The 21,288-nt window shown below is 41.5% G+C and overlaps 1 protein-coding gene across 5 annotated transcripts in view; it reads left to right on the forward strand.

Moving 5' to 3' along the window:
• The window catches only part of NFIC (nuclear factor I C), a 181,257-nt gene extending 167,937 nt beyond the window's left edge, over positions 1-13,320 (forward strand). For all 5 annotated transcript variants that reach the window (XM_039334795.1, XM_039334796.1, XM_039334792.1 and 2 more), the window contains one exon: positions 8,915-13,320. In XM_039334795.1, coding sequence (XP_039190729.1) covers positions 8,915-8,932 — 18 coding nt within the window. In that variant the 3' untranslated portion in view covers positions 8,933-13,320. The remainder of the gene's footprint in view (positions 1-8,914) is intronic.
• The last annotated feature ends 7,968 nt before the right edge of the window (positions 13,321-21,288 follow it).

Raw genomic sequence — 21,288 nt, forward strand, 5'->3', positions numbered from 1 at the left:
GTCTCTCTTGGAGCCTCAGATGTCCAGAGTGTGAACTTGCTAGATGTGTGTCTGGTGTCCTTGGCCTTGTGACATTAGCAAAAGTCTCTTCCGGAGCACTTAAGTCCTCCTGCTACTCCACCAGGCCAAGAATGCCTGTTTTTTTTCCACAAATGAAGGTGAAGATGCAAGCCCCAGGATACTGTGGGTTGATCACCCAGATCTGAGGTTTTGTCTTCCGAGTTTTCAAACTTCTGCTGGAGCCCATCCTCAGGGAAGTTCTCTGTGTGCTTTGGGCTATTTTGTATATGGTGCCTGTTGTGTGTAGTTTTTTAGGTGTAGATTGGGGTGTCGATGGCCAGCTATTAAGTCCTTGGCTGTTGTTTCCTTGTGCTGCCAAACCCCCACTTCCTAAGTACTTGATAAGTTGGGGGTAAATCAACACTCCTGTTGACTGAGGAGAAGCCTGTTTCCCAGGCTCCCATCACTTTCCTGGCTGTTTTTGGTGCCTGTTCGTTCAACAGTCTTAGTAGCTGCAAAACTGAATGTGTGTCCTTGTTTATTACAAAGTCCGAAAGCTCAGAAGATTAAACCTCTGGCCTGGTGCCCAACCCATATTGGATCCTGCATGTTTTTTTGTCTGAAGTCTTGCCTGCTCGTTTGGAGAGCAGGATCTGGGAAATGTTGCTTGACTCAAATTCATTATTATGAATTGTTATTTGTAATTTCAGATGAATTCAACAGCTCCCAGAATCTGCTAATGTATAATTTTGGTTTCCCTTAGCCCACTTAGAAAAATCAATTTTCCCTTGGGCACCACTCAGTTTCAAACAATTTTGGTTATTTACTGAACTGAAATCTATTGAAACAAGTGCTGAACCAAGTTGGGTTTTTTATGTTTTTATGAGCTATGTAGAGTATAGCTGGGATATAAACATTTTACAGAAATATATCAAGCTCTTTTCACATGCTCAGAGGCTCCGTTGTGTAAGCCTGGTGCACTCAGAAAAAAACAGCACTAACTGGAAATGTAGGGATAAATCAATCTCATTTGGGAGAATAATTTGAATTTTCTATATAGATTGGGGCAGTGTAAAACTTACTGGTCCTTCATATGCAATTCTTTTTTGCAGCCATGAAAAACAGGAATCGCTGAAAGGGATATATTATAATAACAACAACAATAATAACAACAATAACAATAATAAAGTTGGAAGGGACTTTGGAAGTCATCTAGTCCAACCCCTGCTCAGGCAGGAAACCCTATACCATTTCAGACAAATGGCTGTCCAGTCTCTTATTAAAAACTTCCAGTGTTGGAGCATTCGCCGCTTCTGGAGGCAGGTTGTTCCACTGGTTAATTGTTCTGTCAGGAAATTTCTCCTTAGTTCTAGATTTTTTCTCTCCTTGGTTAGTTTCCATCCCTTGCTTCTTGTCCTGCCTTCAGGTGCTTTGGAAAATAGCTTGACTCCCTCTTCTTTGTGCCCCTGAGATACTGGAACATTGCTATCATGTCACCCCTCATCCTTCTCTTCATTAAACTAGACATACCCAATTCCTGCAACCATTCCTTATATGTTTAAGCCTCCAGTCCCCTAATAATCTTTGTTGCTCTTCTCTGTACTCTTTCTAGAGTCTCAATATCTTTTTTACATTGTGGTGACCAAAACTGGATGTGGGATTCCAAGTGTGGCCTTACCAAGGCATTATAAATTGGTATTAATACTTCACATGATCTTGATTCTATCCCTCTGTTAATGCAGCCTAGCACTGTATTGGCTTTTTTGGCAGCTGCAGCACACTGCTGGCTCATATTTAAGTGATTGTCCACTAGGACTCCAAGATCTCTCTCACAGTTACTACTATTGAGCAAGGTACCACTTGTATTATACCTGTACATTTGGTTTTTCTTCTCTAAATGTAGAACCTTCCTTTTTCACCACTGAATTTCATTTTGTTAGATAGCGCCCAGTGTTCGTCTGTCCAGATCCTCCTATATCTTAAGGCTATCTTCTGGAGTGTTGGCTATTCCTGCCAGCTTGGTGTTATCTGCAAATTTGATGAGTTCCCCATCTATCCCCTCATCCAAATTATTCATGAAGAAGTTGAAGAGCACTAAGCCTAGAACAGAGCACTGGGGCACCCCACTACACACTTCCCTCCATGTAGATGCAGTTCCATTGAGGACCACATGCTGAGTACAACCAGTCAGCCAGCTACAAATCCATCTAGTAGTGATGCTGTCTAACCCACATTTTTCTATCTTATCAAGTAGTAGGTTGTGATCTACTTTATCAAATGCCTTACTGAAGTCCAAGTAAATTACTGTATATCCACAGCATTCCTCTGATCCACTAATTTTGTCACTTGGTCAAAGAATGCAATAAGATTTGTCTGGCATGATCTGTTTTTGACAAACTCATGTTGGCTTTTAGTACTGACTTTGTTTGCCTCTAGGTGTTCACTGATTCGTTGTTTGATTATCTTTTCCAGAATCTTCCCAGGTATTGAGATCAGGCTGATAGGTCTGTAGTTTCCTGGATCTATTTTTTCCCCTTTTTTGAAGATAGGAACTACATCAGCTCTTTTCCAGTCCTCTGGACTGGAGTTCCACACACCACCACCCCCCCCCGGTGCTCCAGGATCTTTGAAAAATATAGTTCAGTGGTTCTGAGATCACATCTGCCAGTTCCTTGAGAGCCTTGGGGTGTAATCCATCTGGTCCTGGTGATTTGAACTCGTTTAGGCTGGACAGGTGCTCACTTACCATTTTCTTGCCTATCTTAACTTGTGTTTTTAATCTGTTTTTTGTGGTACTGTTTTTTGTGGTACTGTTAGGCTTTTTTTCCCTTTGTGTAAAGACAGATGCAAAAAACAAGTTAAATAGTTCTGCTTTCTCCCTGTTGCTTGTTACCTTCTTGCCATATTCTCCTGTGGGAAGATTTTCTTTTTCTGGGTCTCCAGCTGGGAAGCAGACCTTCAGCTCAGATGGAAGAAATGACAGAGAACGAAGCAAGCTGCCAGAAAGTAGGTTTATTTACAGAAACCAGGCACCATACAATACAGCGGAGGTTCCTGGACTAGCTAGTGAGTTCCCAAGGTGAAGGGATTTGCCTTTTATACCCCTAAAGTTATTGAAATTATGATTTGACTTCTGAAAGGTTTTTTGTTAAATTAATTCTATCTAGTTTGTGTCTGCTATTGGCCGGTAGCGATTAATACTGTCTCCAGGAAAGATTCTTTGTTCATGTAAATATGTTTCTATATGGTTCAGGTCTTGTTTTAGTGTTGCAAAAACCTATTGATGTATCTTAATTGTTGCGTTGAGACAGGCATCCGGGTTTTCTTTCTCTCCGGGATGTTTCTCTTTTGTTTTGGCAGTTTGCCCAGAATAGCTTAGGGGAGGGGGAGTAAGGATGCGAGACAGGAAAAACTTTGGTCCTTTTAAATTTGGTTTGACTTGTCCTTTAAATGTTTTTTTCCTGAGGTGCACCCCCTCCTTCCTGGGTTCATCTACATTTGAGATAGCAGTTTTAAGAGTCTGGGTTCCCTTTGTGATATTTAATTATAAGATTCCTTTTAAATAAAAGGAAATTGCTCACTTGTTTTGGGGTCTGAACTAATTCAAAAATGTTCTCTCTTGGCGCCAATGATTAGTCATCTCTCACTCCCACTAATGGACCAATCGTTTCCTTAACTTTTTTCTTGTTTTTTACACGTTGAAAGAAGCTTTTTTTGGTTATTGTTGACTTTTGTTGCAAGCCTTAGTTCATTTTGAGCCTTAGTTTTCCTCACTTCATCTTTGCAGCCTCAGGCTATTTGCTGATGTTCTGCCTTAGCTTTGTGCCCCTCTTTCCACTTGTTATACTTGTCCTTTCTGTCTTTCAGTTTATCGGAGAGTTCTTTATGCAGGCATGCTGATTTCTTTTGAGAGCTGTTATTTTTCTTTTTTGTTGGTATTATGCTAGACTTGGGCTTTTTAAAATTTCCCAAGCTTCTTGAGTTGTTTTCCCCTGGAGGATTCTCATCCATGGAATCCTTCCCAAGCTCTCTCTAAGTTTATTGAAATTAGCTCTCTTAAAGTCCAAGACTCTGGTTTGACTGTATTCTATTGCTTGTGCCTCCATAATGTTGAATTCCAATATTGCATGATCACTCCCCCCCCCCCAAGGTTCCTGTGGCTTCAACACCTTCTATCATTTCATCTCTATTAGTGAGAATTAGATCCAATATGTCTAATCCCCTAGTTCCCTTCTCTATATTTGTAGGGGTGCTCATCATATTTGACAACCTCAGTGATATGTGAGAGCCAGTTTGGTCTAGTGGATTTGGAACCAGGTTAGAAACCAGAAGAACATGAGTTCTAGTCTCCTCTTAGGTATAAAGCCAGCTGGGAGATCTTGGGGCATTCCTTCTCCCTCAACACTAGGAAGTAAAAAGCAATAGCAAAACACTTCTGAAATCTGGCCAAGAAAACTGCAGGGACCAATCCAAACAGTCACCAAGACTCAAGACTGACATGAAGGCACCCCTCACCCAAATCAGCAGATTTAATTTAGATCATGAGCTATCTTACAATATGGAAGTAGAACAAGAACAGAGAATTCAGAAGGACAAAGTCAAACATTACAATATTTTATAACTTAATTTAATAGTAACAAGATATCAATGTTATGATGTCTTCTTATATGTTTTATATAGGAGAAGAGCCATGGTAGTTTATCATACTCCCTGCCGCCACCACCACCACCACCCCCAAAAATCAGGATTCTTGGGAGTACTTTTTCCAATGAAAAATCTTTCAGGTCTTTTATTAAAAGGCCTAAGATTTCATATGCTGCAACAGTTGGAAAAGATACTCCCAGATACATGATTACATGTATTTTAATGACTTAATTTCCATGGGGGTTACATATTTGGGCTGCAAAAATCTGGAGAACCACTAATAGCAGCAATAATACCTAATACCTCTTTCCTGAAACCTTGTGATGGTCTGGATTTTGGCAGCTCAAATATGGTAAGCCTGTTCCTTCTGGTCACATTAAAAGTTACAATACTGGCAATTTTGGGAAGTGTTTTGAAGGCTACGTCCATGGCTTTTAGATGCCCGGTTTAGTTTCAGGTCCTCAGATTTTGATATTCAATGTCTACTGAATATGAAGAAGAGTTGCAGGAATTTGGTATGTCTAGTTTAATGAAAAGAAGGACTAGGGGTGACATGGTATCAGTGTCACAATATTTAAGAGGTGCCACAAAGAAGAAGAGATCCACCAATTCTTCAAAGCATCTGAAGGCAGAACAAGAAGCAACGAATGAAAACTAATCAAGGGGAGAACCAACCTAGAACTAAGGAGAAATTTGGACAACCATTTGTCTGTAATGATATAGGGTTTCCTGCCTGAGCAGGGGGTTAGACTAGAAGATCTCCAAGGTCCCTTCCAACTCTGTTATTCTGTTCAGTTAAAAAAAAAGTTGCCCTTTGGCAGGACAACTTGTAGATGCTCACTGATTTCGGAGAGGGCTCAGAGTCATCAAACCTTCTTCATTTCTTCTTTCTCTTCCTCACACATTCGGAGAGGGCTCAGAGTCATCAAACCTTCTTCATTTCTTCTTTCTCTTCCTCACACATTCTCCAAGCATCCCTCCTCTATTGCTGGATCTCTTCAGCCACCCTAAAGCTGTTTGTGGGCACATCCTTAGTGTGGTTTTTGTGGGCAGTTTCCTTCTTTGTGCAGTCGTGATCTGTTGACCTCTCCTCTCTCGAGTTTCCTGCTTCCAAAGTAATTCCACAAATTATAAAGCCCCACTCAGCAAAACCAAGGAGCAAATTAGAGTTTTGGCAGCACTGACTTGGAAGGCCACAGGGAAGTTGCAAGCATTCATCTGTTTTGTTGTTTACCAAGCAGAGGTATTTGATGGGAAAGTGAGAGACTGAACCTTTTTGCTGCTTACAATACCAACAGAGAAGAGTTCGGCTCATACTGCTTGCTCAGGAGATAGTAAGTAGAGGAGTTTTTGGAACTGGCAGCCGGATTAAAAATCCCCAGAATAGATGGCAAATTTGTCCAGGGCCCTGCCCTCCAGTGTTAAAAATTCAGCATTGAAATGTCACCATAGTCATTATCGCTTCACGAAATCCTGATTTGTATATAGGCTCTGATTCACTCATCAGCTGCTAGTTCCTGAGAAGTCTGGCTTTTCTTTTTTTAATGAAATCCTGTCTTTGAGGAGTTATGAATTATCTGACGCCAGAATTGTAAGAAAAGACTTCCATTGACAAAATCTTGACCTGGGTTCCTGACCTACTATTGTTTTCACTATCCCGTTTAGATGCTAGGACTCAACTACAGCTAGATGGGAAGTTGGCCAGAAGACCCAGTTGGCTTTGGATCTGACAGATTCTTGGAAGCAAGGCCACTTAATGAATGAATATCTTAGATCCTAACCATGAGGGGGTAGTTTGCATCCAAATTCTGTTGGCTGACTGTTGGGAAAAATGAGAAAACCTGGAGATCTGTTATGAAAAAAACATGGCTGGCTGGAATCAGCAATAGGAACATGTTTGAACTTTGTCCAGATCCTACTTGCTACTTCTAATGAGTATATAGATCCTGTATTCTCAGAGCAATCTCTCTCTAAATTCCCGGAAGGAGGTGGGGGGACAGTGGAGTGAAGTTATATTTGTGTCCTTTTTGTGGACACTCCAAAGGTTGATATCTGGCTCTTATCCTGGACTAGATTGTTTGTTTTTCCCCTTTCATCCAGTCAGTGGCCAAATTTCCTTCACTTTGATTTATAACGAGACTTGGCAGATTAATTTTTAAAAGTAGTAACAAAAAAAGCAGTTGGAAATAGTTCTGTTTTTTTAATCTTAATTTTGGACTTCATCATACTCCACAAGACCTCTCTAGGATAGCGATCATATTGTCCCAACATCTGTCCTCCACAAAGTACATCCAGCAAAATCCTGGGCATAAGGAACATCCTAAAATTCACTAGGAATGCATTTTTCCCCAGGTGTTGCTGCCTTTTTATGGGCAAATCCACACAATCTCCTTGCCTTGGTTGCAAAATGGTCTACTAACCATTTCTGGAAATACGTCCACGAGCCATTGCCTATATTAGTGTTTACCAACCTCAGCAACTTTAAGATGTATGGACTTAAACTCCCAGAATTCCAGACCCATGGTTGGCTGGGGAGTTCTGGGAATTGAAGTGTGGCAGCAGTTCAGTACAGACCTTTTTCTGGGTGCATGGGAAGGGTGTACTGTGGGGGCAATCTAATTTCCTGCCTGCTTCAAAAAGTGAGGTGGGGGAAGAGATCAAAGCCAACATGTGGATGTGCTTATGCTTATGGGAAACTGTGATTTCTAATTCTGCCTTAGGCATGAAGGCCAACTGGATGACTTTGGGTCAGTCACTCTCAGCCAAAGGTGGCTGTTGTGAAGAAAATGGGAGGAGGAAGTAATGTAGTGTGTGTTTACTGCCTTGAGTTATTTATAAAAGTAATCAAGGTAGGATAGAGAGAGAGGGAAAGAAAGGAAGGAAGGAAGGAAGGAAGGAAGGAAGGAAGGAAGGAAGGAAGGAAGGAAGGAAGGAAGGAAGGAAGGAAGGAAGGTCACTATGAGGGGTCCTTGGTGCCCTCTGAGTTCAGTTATTTTCTTGCAGACGTTTCATTACTCAAGCTAGGTAACATCAATGTTTAGCAGTGATTAGCATACTGTTAAGCTGTAGATGAAGGTACCCAGTTTGGGTAATGAAATGTCTGTGAGCAAACAACCATGCCCTCATGCCCTTGTCACCTCACGCCTGGACTACTGCAACGCGCTCTACATGGGGCTACCCTTGAAAAGTATTCGGAGACTACAGTTGGTCCAGAATGCAGCCGTGCGAGTGATAGTGGGTGCTCCTCAATACACCCACGTTACACCTATCCTCCGTGAGCTGCACTGGTTGCCTATTGGTCTCCGGGTCCAATTCAAGGTGTTGGTTATTACCTTTAAAGCTCTATATGGCTCAGGGCCAGGCTATTTGCGAGACCGCCTACTACCTCATAGTTCCCTTCGTCCGGTTAGATCCCACAGGCTGGGCCTCCTTCAGGTCCCGTCGGCCAAGCAGTGCCATTTGGCGGGGCCGCGGGGGAGGGCTTTCTCTGTGATGGCGCCCACGTCTTGGAACCAGCTCCCCCCGGAGATTAGGACTGCTCCCACCCTGTTGGTTTTCCGCAAGCTGCTTAAGACCTGGCTTTTCCGGCAGGCCTGGGGTTTATAAAATCTGACCCCTGGATGAATGTTCTTGTATTGTTTGTTATGTTAAGTTATGTTGTGTTTTTATTGTTAGCCGCCCGGAGTCCTGCGGAAGTGGGGCGGTCTATAAATTTTAATAAATAAATAAACCAGGCTCAGAGGGCACCATGGACTCCTCTTTTCAACCCTGGGGTACAAATAGCCCCTTTATAAAAGTTGGATGGAGGGAAAGGAGTTCATTATAAAAATCTAAGCAGGGAGAATCGTTCAGGGAAAAGGGTGCTCATTTCTTATTGAAGGTGGCTGCTATGATATGGGTGAAGCCCTTTTCATTAGATCAGTGGTTCTCAACCTGTGGGTCGGGACCCCATTTGGGGTCAAACGACCATTTCACAGGGGTCGCCAAACAATGCAGTCCGCCATTTTTTTCCCTTTTCCCTAGCTGTCCTACACCCTCTTATTGGTGGCCACACCCACTTGGGGGTCACCACAACACGGGGAACTGTTTTATGGGGTCACGGCATTAGAAAGGTTGAGAACCACTGCACTAGATGTTGAAGTTCGTGTCAAAATGAACATTTCACTCAGATGTCACTGTGAATAGATACTTAGGTAAGTGGGTGGGTGAGGAAACCTGGAGATCTAGGTCCCTTCCCACCTTAGTAATTTGTTTTCAATCTTTTTTCCAGTCCTGGTATCTAGGCTAGTTGCAGCTTCCATCTGCATCATCATCATCATCATCATCTTCTTCTTCCTTTCCTCCCCCGGGCTTTGGGCTTCCTTTGAGGAGAACAGTGCAGCCCTCCCACGCTTGGCCCAAACCTTGGGGGCAGCATGGAGAGAGAGAGAGAGAGAAAGAAAGGAAAAAAAGAAAGAAAGAGCACGAATTAACATCAACATCATGAAGAGACATCACAGAAGGACACAAGGAAGGGAAGGGGAAAAGCTCAAACTTCTTTTTAAAAGATTAAAAAAAAACAAAAAAACAGAAAAAGACCCTGCTTTCCAGCCATCCCGACTGCGACTTTCCTGAAATGAGCAAAATTCAAGCAGGCAGCTCTCCCAGGGGAGGCCTTTTGGCCAGAAGCACTACGCGCCTTTTGGAGGGCCTGGTTTTCCCCATCCTTCCTGCCAGTCCCTGGCCAGCTGGAATTCCTGTCTGTCTCATGCTCAAAAGGGATGTATATGCAAAAGTTTCTGATTATCTTCTCCATCTCTTGTGAGTAAAAAATAATAATAATAATCTGGCCTGCTGCAGAACCCTCCCTTCTTCTTTTTTTTCTACGCTCAACACCCTCCCTGCTTCTCCTCCTTTGGGAATGGGGTCAGCGTGACCAAGAGACTGCACTACAAGCCATCTAGACTGGTCAAGCAGCTGAAGACGGGCCAAGGTCAAGATGCAACGTGAGCTAATTTCCCCCTTCAAGAGAAAGAGAGAGAGAGAGAGGGAGGAAAAAGTTCAAATGCTGAGCACCTTTTTTCAGTGTATCGAATTTGTCCTCCTCTCCCCCCCACCCCGGAAATCTCTGTGTTGCTTTCAGATGGGGGCTTGCTGGTCTCCAGCACTTACTGACGGTGGTGTGAGCAGGACTTCTCTGGTGGAGAAGAAGGGGACACGTGGCTTGTTTTCTGCACTCCTCTCCCAGAATGCTTTGCGCTTTAATGTCAAAAGACATCCCCCCCTTTTTTTTTGAATGGGTTTGAGTGCCAATGGTGTGGGGCGGGGAAAGGGAAGGAGGCGGGTTGGTTTGACGGAGTCTGTTATTGTGGGAGAAGGGAACAGATGCAAGCCACTTAAATTTAACTTTGTTGTCGACTTAGTGCAATCCTGAACCAGATGGTTTGGAATGGTGGCGGGTTTTGATTTTTGTCTGGGGGCGGGGAGACATTGGAACTCGGCTGTGAATGTTGAAACCACGCATGTGTCGTTGGGTTGGGCTGGAATGAACTCTGGGGGGAAGGGGGGGCATTTCTTCAAGGGTGGGGTGAGGAAAGAATTTGCTACTACACTGTGTTTCAACAGCAACCCCCAACTCCCCTTGCTGCAACTCTGCCATGACCATAGGTCTGTCTAACCCTTGCCTTAAAGTTGGACCAAGGCTGAGAGATGGGCTCTTTCTCCTCAGCCTGTATGGACTTTTGTCAGCCTGTTCTCTTATGGGAAGGAATTGCTCTTGGAGGTGGAGTGGGGACATGCAGGTTCTCTTCAAGGTGGCTTCCGCCCAGCTTTAACATCCTTTCTTCAAAAAGCGGGCAGCCAGTCCGATGAACACCAGCAGGGACATGTGCGACTTGTTGAATCTCTGATTTGGGGGGGGGGGGACAGGAAGACATTGAGTGGGAGGGAGGGTGTCAGTGGATCAGCAGGGCTTCGCTTTCTCTCTCCCTCCTGAGCTTCCAACTTTGTGTACAAAGAGCTATGCATGCCCTTGTAGACCAGCTTCGAGATGATTTTGATGACTGCTAATATGGATTGCACATTTTTTTTGGTAAGAAATGCACTTTTGAAGAGGAGGGAGAGGAGAAAAGCAACAGGAGAGTGGAGGGATAAGGAAGGTAAATCTAGAGTGTATCTGTAATTTGTGTGGAGAGGATCAGCGTCCAATCCACTGTGACGGGATGGTGCAAAGTGGGGCCTTACGCAGACACCTTTCAGAACGTGAGGAAATAAAAAACACAGATTCGGTAGGAGCAGAGAAGGGGAGATGCCCCTTTCCACCATTGCCCCTTCATAGAGAACTCTATCTCTTCTTGCCCCTACCCCACCAGAATGCAAGCCCCAAGGTGGAGCCTAGAAGCCATCTAGGACTGGTTCAAGTGCCTACATTTTAATGCTCCAGTCCTTTTGCTGAGTTATAGAAAGCGGCATTTGTAATGGAGACTCTCCCCCCCTCCCCCGGGGCAGGGGCAGGCTGAGCAACGGCACTCCATCCAATTCACTTTGAAACGAAACCCACCCATCCCCATCCTTCCTTCCTAGCAGACACCAAAGCTTTACAGGCCACGGATCAGACTTCCTTGAATTCAGCCAAGATTGGGGTGCCAGAGAGTGGCTCCAAGTCCTTTGTGAGAGCCAGGTGGACAGCTGATGAACTGGTCAATCCATGTTGGCTTCCGGACAATCTTCCTCCGAAGGCTGGTGCCATCCGCCATGATTCTAAAAGCATTTGTAATGTTTCCTCCTCCGTGTGCCAAACTGTCAAGATTTCAGAGGAATCTCATTGAGGCAAAGGAATCTATCCCAGATGACATCCTGGAGTGAATTTGAATTGGAAAGCAGAATGAGATCAATGAGTTGCAAGGGACAGTTCATCGGAAAACCCAAGAAAACATCAGTATCTTCACATGAGATGCTTCAGCCACAGACAAATGGATTTGTAGAGCTAACCTAGCCATACCTTGGCCTAAGTCACAGGGGTGAAAAACTATGGCCCATTTATGACTTGTGGACTTCAACTCCCAGAATTCCTGAGCCAGCCATGCTGGTTCAGGAATTCTGGGAGTTGAAGTCCACAAGTCATAAAGAGGCTATAGTTCCCCACCTCTGGCCTAAGTCAGTGGCCAACGTTTACTCCTTAGAAAATGGTGAGAACTTAGTATATATCACTAATGGAGTGACTATCCAGCAGACTTCAATTAGTTAAATGATGGTTCTTTTTTTCCAGGGAATTTGCAGGAATTGTAGTCCTCTGAGGGATTTTTAATGGAATTCTTCTCCCCTCGTACTACATGTCCCAGGATTCTTTGAGAGAGTATTCACATCTTTGTTTTTAGTTACCTTTGTACTGTGTCTATGAGAAAAGAAGAAAACATTTCAATCTTCTCCAGGATGGAAAGATGACAAAAATTTGGACAACCAACACTAATCTTCAGTTCTTTGCACCTTGATACATTTCTCTGAACTTCCAAGAGAAATGCATATCCTATTCCATGTATGTGAACAAATATTCCCAATATACAAGTATAAATTTCTTTCCTAACTTTCAGAGTGAACCTGTTGCCGTGTACAAAGGACATCTAGGATCGGATGACTTTTATTTTTATTTTTTTTATTTTTTTCTGGTATGGGAGAAGTAGTTTTTTCTTCTTCTTCTGTGTCCCAACAGGCTCAAGATGTTCCAGATTTTTCCAATGATGTCCAGAGGAACACATGTAATTGATTTAAAAAAAAAAAAACAGAAGAAACTATAGCACCCCCTTCCTCTTTTACTGTAGCATTTGCCCTGGGTTTTGGCAGAAACCAACGACTCCTACGGCTTTATAGGCCTCTCTCAGGTGAATTTCTGTTCCAGAAACTTCCGTCTTCAGTACAGCATTGTAGTCGAAAAGCTCCAGCCTCTGTGCTCTCCTGTCTCCTTCGTGCGTCGTAACCTTTATGCAGTTTGGCTCCAGTGCCGACTTGGTACCCATCTGGGCCTTGCGTTCGCATCTGTAAAATTTCCTTCTGACCTGCTCCCTTGGACTAAGGATAGCGAAAGACTTTTCGAGGTACCCCTCCCCCTTGAACCTGGCATCACTAGTTTCCAGCGGCATTTGTTTACATCTCTGCACCTTTATAATAAACGATGATGCCATGTTTCAACCCATAAGCGGGAACTGGGCAGAAGAAATGAATACCCATTGCAGGCCCTCTATCTGAGGAAGCCCTCGTCAGATGTCTCCGAGCTAGGACTGTATCACGGAGACAGTGAGGGGCTTCGTAAGGGAAGCTGATCAGGTTTTTTTTTTTTAAAGTGAAACTAAAAGAAGAAAAAAATCTGCAATTGATGAAGAGGCAATGTTCTAAGGAAAAAAAAGAAAGATTTAACCCTTACAATATAGAATGCATGGTGCTTTTAAACAGGAATTCATGTGACCTAGCTCAACCAATCAGCTGGCTGAGAATGTGCATGGCAATTATACATAAAGGCTCTTTCCCTCCACCCCCGACCCCCTCTCTTCCCCTTCTTTTTCCCTTTAGTCCACATCTATGATGAGGGACAAAAGTAAGAGAAAAGAAAAGAAAAAAATATTACATTTTTTCCTAATTTGCACGAGACAAAGAAAATACGTTTTATACCACATAATGTGCCTTGCCTTCTTAAAAAAAAAAAAACGTATTAACTCTAGTGAGATCAATGCACAGGTGTTGCTGCATGCTATTTGATGCGTGTATGGGGGAAAAATAGGGGGAAAGAAAGAAAAAAAAGGGTTGGGGAGGCATAGGGGTGGGGGATATAATGCCACTTTTTTACAAAAAACAAAAAACCAGAGCATGGGAGGGATAGGAGACTGAAGTGGGATTTTTCAGTTAATTTTAATTACAAATTCAGATTCCTACACAAAATGCCCCCCCCCCTTCATGCTCCTTCAGGTGTGTTGTGAAGGCAGCTCCCTAAATGCTTAGAACAGGGGTAGTCAATCTTGACTCTTTTATGACTCCTGGACTTCAACTCCCAGAATTCCTGAGCCAGCACAGCTGGCTCAGGAATTCTGGGAGTTGAAGTCCACGAGTCATAAAAGAGCCAAGGTTGACTACCTCTGGCTTAGAACCTTCATTGGGTGAAGAAGTCTGGGAATTGCAGTCTCAGGAAATCTGGAAGGTTGGAAGAAGCTGATGTACAGTAGGACGGTTGAAATAGCACTTGGACACTGAGGGTCTCAGTGAGATCGGTCCTACGACACCGTCTCTCTCTTCCAGAGCTCCTTCTTTAGAGTCTTAGGATCTGGAAATCTTAGGATCAGCTCAAGATCGCTGAAAGAAATATGTAAAAGATATGGGGAATATTTATTTTATTTTCACCCTGGCGAAAACAGATTGAGTAGGTTGGTTTGTTTTCCTCAGGGATCTGCCAAAACCCATCAGAGTGGAAGAAATGTGTCAGAAGCGGAGGCTTTCTCAAACTGTGTGGTTTGGTTTGTGGTCTTTTGCTTGTCAGTTGCAAATCCATGTTAAGGTCACAAAGCTCACTGGGTCCTCCAGCCATAAATAACCTGTATGGTGCTGGACATACCATTATGTTTCTACCCAACTCGAAACAACCTGTTTGTTTTAAAGACATATATTTTGGATATCATTATATTCACACTGTCATAGTATGATACAGGTAGTCCTCGACTTACAACAGCTAGTTTAATGGCCTTTCAAAGTAACATCGGCACTGAAAAAAGTGACTTACAACTGTTTTTCATACTTTCCCATAGTCACGTGAACATATTTGGACGCTTGACAACTAGTGTATGACGGCTACAGTTTCCTGGGGTCACATGATCATCTTTTGCGACTTTCTGACAAACGAAGTCAATGGGGAAGCTAGATTCATTTAACAACCTTGTTACTGGCTTAACAACTGCAGTGATTCACTTAACATCTGTGGCAAGAAAGGTGTTAAAATGGGGCAAAACTCACTTAAACAAATGTCTCGCTTAACAACAGAAATTTTGGGCTCAGTTGTGGTTGTTACGTCGAGGACTACCTGTATTCCTATTCTCCCAGGAGTCTTAGAAAGGCAGAGCCTTCAAAACAGGAATTCAAGACTGCCTTGTTATATGAAACTTATCTTATTTAGAATTCTCCTTATAATGTAGCAAACCAGATGTCTGGAGGACTCCCACAGGCAAGACCTATTTTGCGGCCCTGTATCACACATCTGAGTCTGGAAGACCTATAAACATCCCAATCATTATTATTATTAATTTTTCTTTCGCTTAGAAACAACAGTTTTAAGCCAGGGCACAAAACCATTTCTTATCTTAAAAGCGTCACCTGGTCTTTGAACAATAAATAATGCTAGAGGCAGAATTCCTTAAAAAGTGAGTGGTGTCAGAATAAATTAGACTCAATTCAGATGTAATTAAATGAGGTATAATCTGAATATTCCCTTTGGATTTTAACAGTTTTCCTTCCTGTGTGTTTTAATTTTTTTTTCCTGTTCATATCAAAATTATAAGTCGACCACAAATTTTGAGACAGCTTTCAAAGCATGGCAATGTTGAATGCAGCAGGGAGGCAATGTGCATCTCCTCCCTGTTTTAGGCCTCCTGCAGAATAGATATTCTTCAAGAAATTAAGAATAGAATTTTGACCCAGCATCAGCCAAGTATTTTCCAATTTGAGGTAGGAAGCAAATTTGGTTTCTTCCACATAATAAGCCATCATTTCCTTTCTTTCTTAGCAGGGCAATGAGGGGATAATCTGAACTAGGAAACCTCCCATTATAGGTTTTGTCACATGTCTTCCAGTTGTAAATGTAAATTAAGTTTCAAATATGCAATGCCCTTCAGTGTATAGTGGCTAAATCTGTGGTTACTAACACAGTTACCTCAGCAGTTTAATGTCCGTGAGAGATGGATGTCTCGGTTTAGGTAGCTTCTAACTCTGGGGAGAAGAGAATTGGCTGGGGATTTCTAGTATATTTTCTTTTGCTTTGTAACTTCCCTAAGTTTCCACTGATTGCATGTGGAGGTTGTAATTGGTGAGCTCCATCTTGGCTTATTGAAAGTTATTGGAAAGGAATTGAATTCAATCCTTCACTTTTCTCTCTTGGGAACTGATTTGTGATCTTTAGAATGAATTGGAAGAGTGGTGAGGTACAATGGATGTAGAGGTGGCTCAAGCATGTGTAATAGTGTTAGTAGCTCACATGTATGACATGGATATTCCAGACTTGTGGGTAGGGGTAGGTTAAAGGTGGATGGCTTCAAATTTATAACTGAATCGGTTCAGCTTCTTTCACAGAAGAACAGTTCAAGATTCCTACTGATTGAAAAAGTAAAAAGAAGGCCCAATCGGCTCAACCATAACCCTATTCTATCAGTTCCCGTGGAAGTGGGTCATCATTTGTGATTGTGACGTCTCATGCCCACAGTGTACTGGCCAAACAGAATTCGATCCCTTTTGAGTGGATTCCCTAAAAGAGAGATGTATGGAGAAAAAATGAGAATGGTAGATTGCTTTAAAGACAGGACACTTTGCTTTTACAATAAAAGTAGGTTCAGTTGCATCTGTAGTGAAAATTTATGTTTCTGGTTAGTGTCTCGAAAATTTGAGAAATTAATTTATGTTCCAACCATAGAGGTCCTTCAGATTGCTTCTTTTGTGTGTCTGTGTGTCTGTGTATTTGTGTGTGTGAGTGTGCTTTGAGCACGGCAGAATGCGCACGCTCACCACATTGACATCCATTGTTCAAAATTGTATATTACGGCAGTGAAAATCTCTCACATTGTATGGGGACGTTTCCCTTGGCTTAAAAAGTTCTCCAAACTTTTTAAGACAGAAAGAAGTAGGTTGAATTGTATTGATCCCTATAATTTTGCTTAGATTTGTTTGAACTAATAGATGGTGTGAGACTGGGGTGAACAATTTTATAAAAAGGAAACAAATGATACAAAAAATAGATATCTTAACAGCCTTCACAATTCCCCCACCTACCCGTCTTCTCTCTGTTTCAGAGAGAGTTTCAGTTTACTTAAGTTTCCTTCCATGTTGATTTTTTTTAATGCCTTGCTCAAGTTTAGGATTTGCTACTCTGCTCCATGACACTGAATTTGCTTGCAAATTCTTACACGCATTCATCCTGATGATTCTATTTAGTTATTCTTCAATTACTGTATTTTTTTCTTTTCTGTGTTTCTGCTTGATGTTAGGGGTACGCAAGGGGGAAAAAATACTAATTTAGTTACTTCATTAGTTCCATCATTTAAAACTATTCACAAATTTGCTCTTTCTTTAATTTTCATAACTGGTATTGTGGTTTTTATTATTCTCATGTGTTTTACTTTCCAGCCATTTTCTACGGGAGACTTAGCTTATTCTTCTGCCTCTAATTTTAAGTTTTTCCATCTAAATAGCATTCTATTTCCAGGCATTTTATTATTACTTTTTGTTTTTCAGATCTGCAGTTTTAAAATAGATAATGACAAAGGGTCTCGCACTTATAAATATTTTTATTAGCTTGTTGTTTATCATCTGTTTATAATTTCTGTGTTTTCTATAAGAATGAATCCTGGTTTTAAGTTTTCAAAATGTTAGAATCTGCATAATTACACATAGTTTGGGGACAGAATTTCAATTATTTGGGATTTCATTGGCTAGAAAAACCCAAGCAGACGATACGCTTCCTATCCTTCTGTCCATGACTTGTGCAGATGGTTCAAGAGAATTCCAGGCAAAAATCTTAGTAGTGAATGAATTGGCTTATTTCATATTTCAATTTTTTTTAAAAAAAACAAAAACAGATTCAGGTGGTCCTCGAATTACAACTGTAATTGAGTCTGCCAATTATGGTAAGTCATGATAGTCACCGTCATAAATTGCAATCACATGACCCCACAGGGCATTGCAAACAGTTGTAAATATAGGCAGGTTGCAAAGTGCCCAAAATGCGGTCATGTGATTGTGGGCCCATTGGAACTTCAAAACTAGTTTGTAAGTCTTTTCGGGATCCCAAGTAGAGGACCTGTTTACATCCATAGCCAGCCCTCCCTTTCTTACCACCTTTAACAAAGATTTAACAACAGAAGTGCTGTAGGTAACTGCATGCTCCAGAGAATTTTTGAGTTCCCATCAACCCTTGCTAGCAGCTCATAGTAAAGAATTGTGGAGCCTGTAGTCCAAAATAAAGAAAAGGTACCAGCTTGCTTACTTCCATATTACAGGAAATGTCCCCATCTTAATGTACTCCGTAAAACAAAAATCTTGCAACTATCTGAATCACTGCATGTGGAAAGATTAGCATTGTTTTGTGGGACCACCTTTGTGTCAAAAACATTACAGCAGGGGTCTTCAAACGTGGCAACTTTAAGACTTGTGGACTTCAACTCCTAGAATTCCTCAGCCAGCCAGGGCTGGCTGAGGAATTCTGGGAGTTGAAGTCCACAAGTCTTAAAGTTGCCAAGTTTGAAGACCCATGCATTACAGTATGCATTTTGTTTTAAAACTTGGGGGGAAAAAAAGTTTTGAAAACTTTGAAAACAGTATTTAAATTCTGCTGGAGGACTGTAATGGTCTATCCTTCATGTGAGTCACCAAAGCTGGATGAAAGAGAAGGCAAGAAACGCCCCCCTTTTGTCAAACAACAAAGGGTTTTCTGTACAGTAGAGGGTCTTTCTGCATGGGAAAGAGTGGAAAAATGCATTGATTTTTTAAAAAAATATGTCTTGAAGCAGACATTCCCAACTCAGTGCTCTTCATACGTATTAAATTATAAATGTCATCTTACAACCAGTATAAGCATTGCAATCCAATATACGTGGACTTTGCTTGGGTGGCTTTTTTTAAAAAAAATATTTTATTGTTTTTTTAATTTTTAGGAAAAAGTACTCAGGACACACTGTGGTGTTTGGGTAATCAGACATTCAAAAGTGAAAACATAAATAAACAACTTAATACATTCACTGTCTCCTCTCTATTTCCCTCAAGTAACATAATACGTTTAAAATATTCCATTTCTAAATTAAATTTCTATTATTACTAAACCTGTTTTAAAACTTTATCAGTTTACAATTACCAAGATCAAATTTTACTTTAAATCAAGAAGTTATCAATTCAGGTATCCCTTCCAGATGTATTCTAGTTCTTAATTTCTCTCATCTCTCCTTTTATCACCAATATTCTTAATCTATTTAAAATATCCGTTCTAAAAATCACCCTCATGTATATATGTTTATATTTTTTCTTGCTTCTAACTCAAAAATCATAATCCTTAAAACAAACCATAAATCCAGCATTGCCTTTTAATCCATTACACAATTTTAAATTTCTCTTTTCAGTCTAATTCTGGCTTTTTTCCTGTGCCAAGCAGGTTTCCATAGGGACGCTTCCCTTTCAGCCAGTGGGTCTATCTTTGTTGCTTGCAGTAGCCTTTGAAATAGTAGAAATCCCATCCTCTGCATTAGACGTCTATTTCTCTCCTCCTTGAAGCGTCGTTGTTTTGTAGTTTGAAATCTCAGTCTTTGCTTCTTCTGTTCCTCAAAGTTGCAGATGGAAGGTTTGTAAGATAGAATAAGTTCCTCTTTTATCTCTGTTGATTCCTCTTCTAATATATTTTGATTTATACCATAGTCAGATGTAGCCTGGACATCCATTTGAACATTTGAAGTGAAATCTCTGGATCTTAATTCTGTAGTAAACTTTTTCATTGTAGCACATATTTCTGCAGTAGCCTCATAGATCTTTTCCAATATAAGTGTACAGTTTAATTGTGACTGAGGTTTCTCCATTTTGATAGTAATTAAAAAGAGTCTCTTTTTTCTTTTTTGTGGAGGCTATATTTAATATAATTTAGGCAATATCCAGCTTGGGTGGCTTTTTGAAGTAAATAGGCAGACTGGGAACAAGCATTCAGAGCTTGGCAAAGGCTTTCTGATTGTGGATTCAGTGTGAAAAACAGCCAACCTTTAAGCAAGTCTGAGAAACTGGTCTTCCAGATGAGCTGAACCTCAGACAGTTTCATTGCTGATTACTACCATGTCCCTTGGAGCTTAGGAATTAACCAGCAACATCTGGAAGGACAGAATTTCCCTGCCCTTGATGGAGAGTCTGAATTTCAACAGGCTGAGGGTCTTGCACTGATGGCCAGCTTCCTTACGAAGACCCCACCCCATTATGATGTTTCATACTATATAGCAGGGGTTTCCAAAGTTGGCAAATTTAAGACTAGTGGATTTCAACCCACAGAATTCCTCAGCCAGCATGGCTGGCTGACAAATTCTGGAGGTTAAAGTCCACAAGTCTTGAATTTGCCAAGTTTGGAGAACCCTGCTATATGGTAACCACAATTGGTGATATGTCAATGAACATTCTCAGTCATCCAGGCAGAGTTGTCTGTAAGTTGAGTCATGGCAAATGGACTTCTTTTCAGGGTGGGGTTTGTTTGTTTTTTTGGTTTGAAAGTTTCGCTGCTTATCCAAGACTGAAGAAGCTACTTTGATACACAGCAAAATGTTTGAAACCAAAAAAAGAAAACAAATCCAGTTGCTATGACTCAACTTCTGGACACTGTCAGTGATTTTGCTTCCTTGCCCTCCCCTAACTGAGCAAATCCACCCAGCCTCCTGCCTTGCCTGATTTCTAGAGGTCTTGTGCTCAAGCCACACCAGTATCTCATTGTCTAATTCACAGCTTTAGATGTTTCTTTCTGGAAGAGGCATTTCTCCTCTGGTGTTGCTTTCAAACAGTGTGTGGGCTATTTAGGTGCACTGATGCACAAGAGTGGAGCAGCCCAACATGACACATTCAGTGTTGGTAATCTTGTGGCTCCAATTAATGTATAAAAAGATGTATAGAATAGAAGAATTCCCCACCATTCAATCAGAACTGAGGAAGCTTCTTGTATGAGAAGCAAAAAGTTGTCAGGGGAAAAAAAACCAAGAAAGTCCAGTTGCCTTTTGGAAAAGCACCCTTGGGACAATTAATTCTGCTGTTTTCCTAGAGGACCACTCTCTTATATCTAATCCCTGATCTGCTCTCTTATATCTAATCCCTGATCTGCTCTTCAATTCTTTTGGCTGTGATGGAGAAATACATGATATAAGTCTTTTTTTTATTTACACTTCCAATTGAATGCATTAAGTCAGAGAAAGTCCTGGCAGAGAATTTATTTGCTAGCGGTTGCTGTTGCCCTACCTTCTTGCCATCTCACCTCTCCCCTCCTCTTGGAAAGTTCTTGGGACAATTTACAGTTCCTCCACCAGTTCCCATAGCTATTCCTCTAGTTCCAGTTTTTCAACAGCACTTCCCCAATGGCTGCATAAATCCAGATGATCACTAGATGGCACCCAAGACATACCAAAATTATAACTCTTTGCTGCCACCAACTGGTTTACAGATCAAAAAACAGTTAACCAACCAACTCATAGTTTCAGTGAATTAGCTGACAGTATGAATTTAACTCTTAGTTAGGCCAGACTGGCTTGTTTTATTGTTAGTAAATTCTCAAATTGTGCAAAATTGGCTGAATGTTCTGTCTTTGTCCTTTCAGAGTCCCAAAATACAGATAAATTAAATTATGTCTCTCTGGCTTCAAAAATGCTGCCCATCCTGATTGACTGGATACGGTATCCCCGTGCCCAAACTGAAAATAGC

The sequence above is a fragment of the Crotalus tigris genome, unplaced genomic scaffold (assembly GCF_016545835.1).
Source record: "Crotalus tigris isolate CLP2741 ecotype Arizona unplaced genomic scaffold, ASM1654583v1 scf7180000017633.3093840, whole genome shotgun sequence".
NCBI classification, from domain to species: Eukaryota; Metazoa; Chordata; class Lepidosauria; order Squamata; family Viperidae; genus Crotalus; species Crotalus tigris.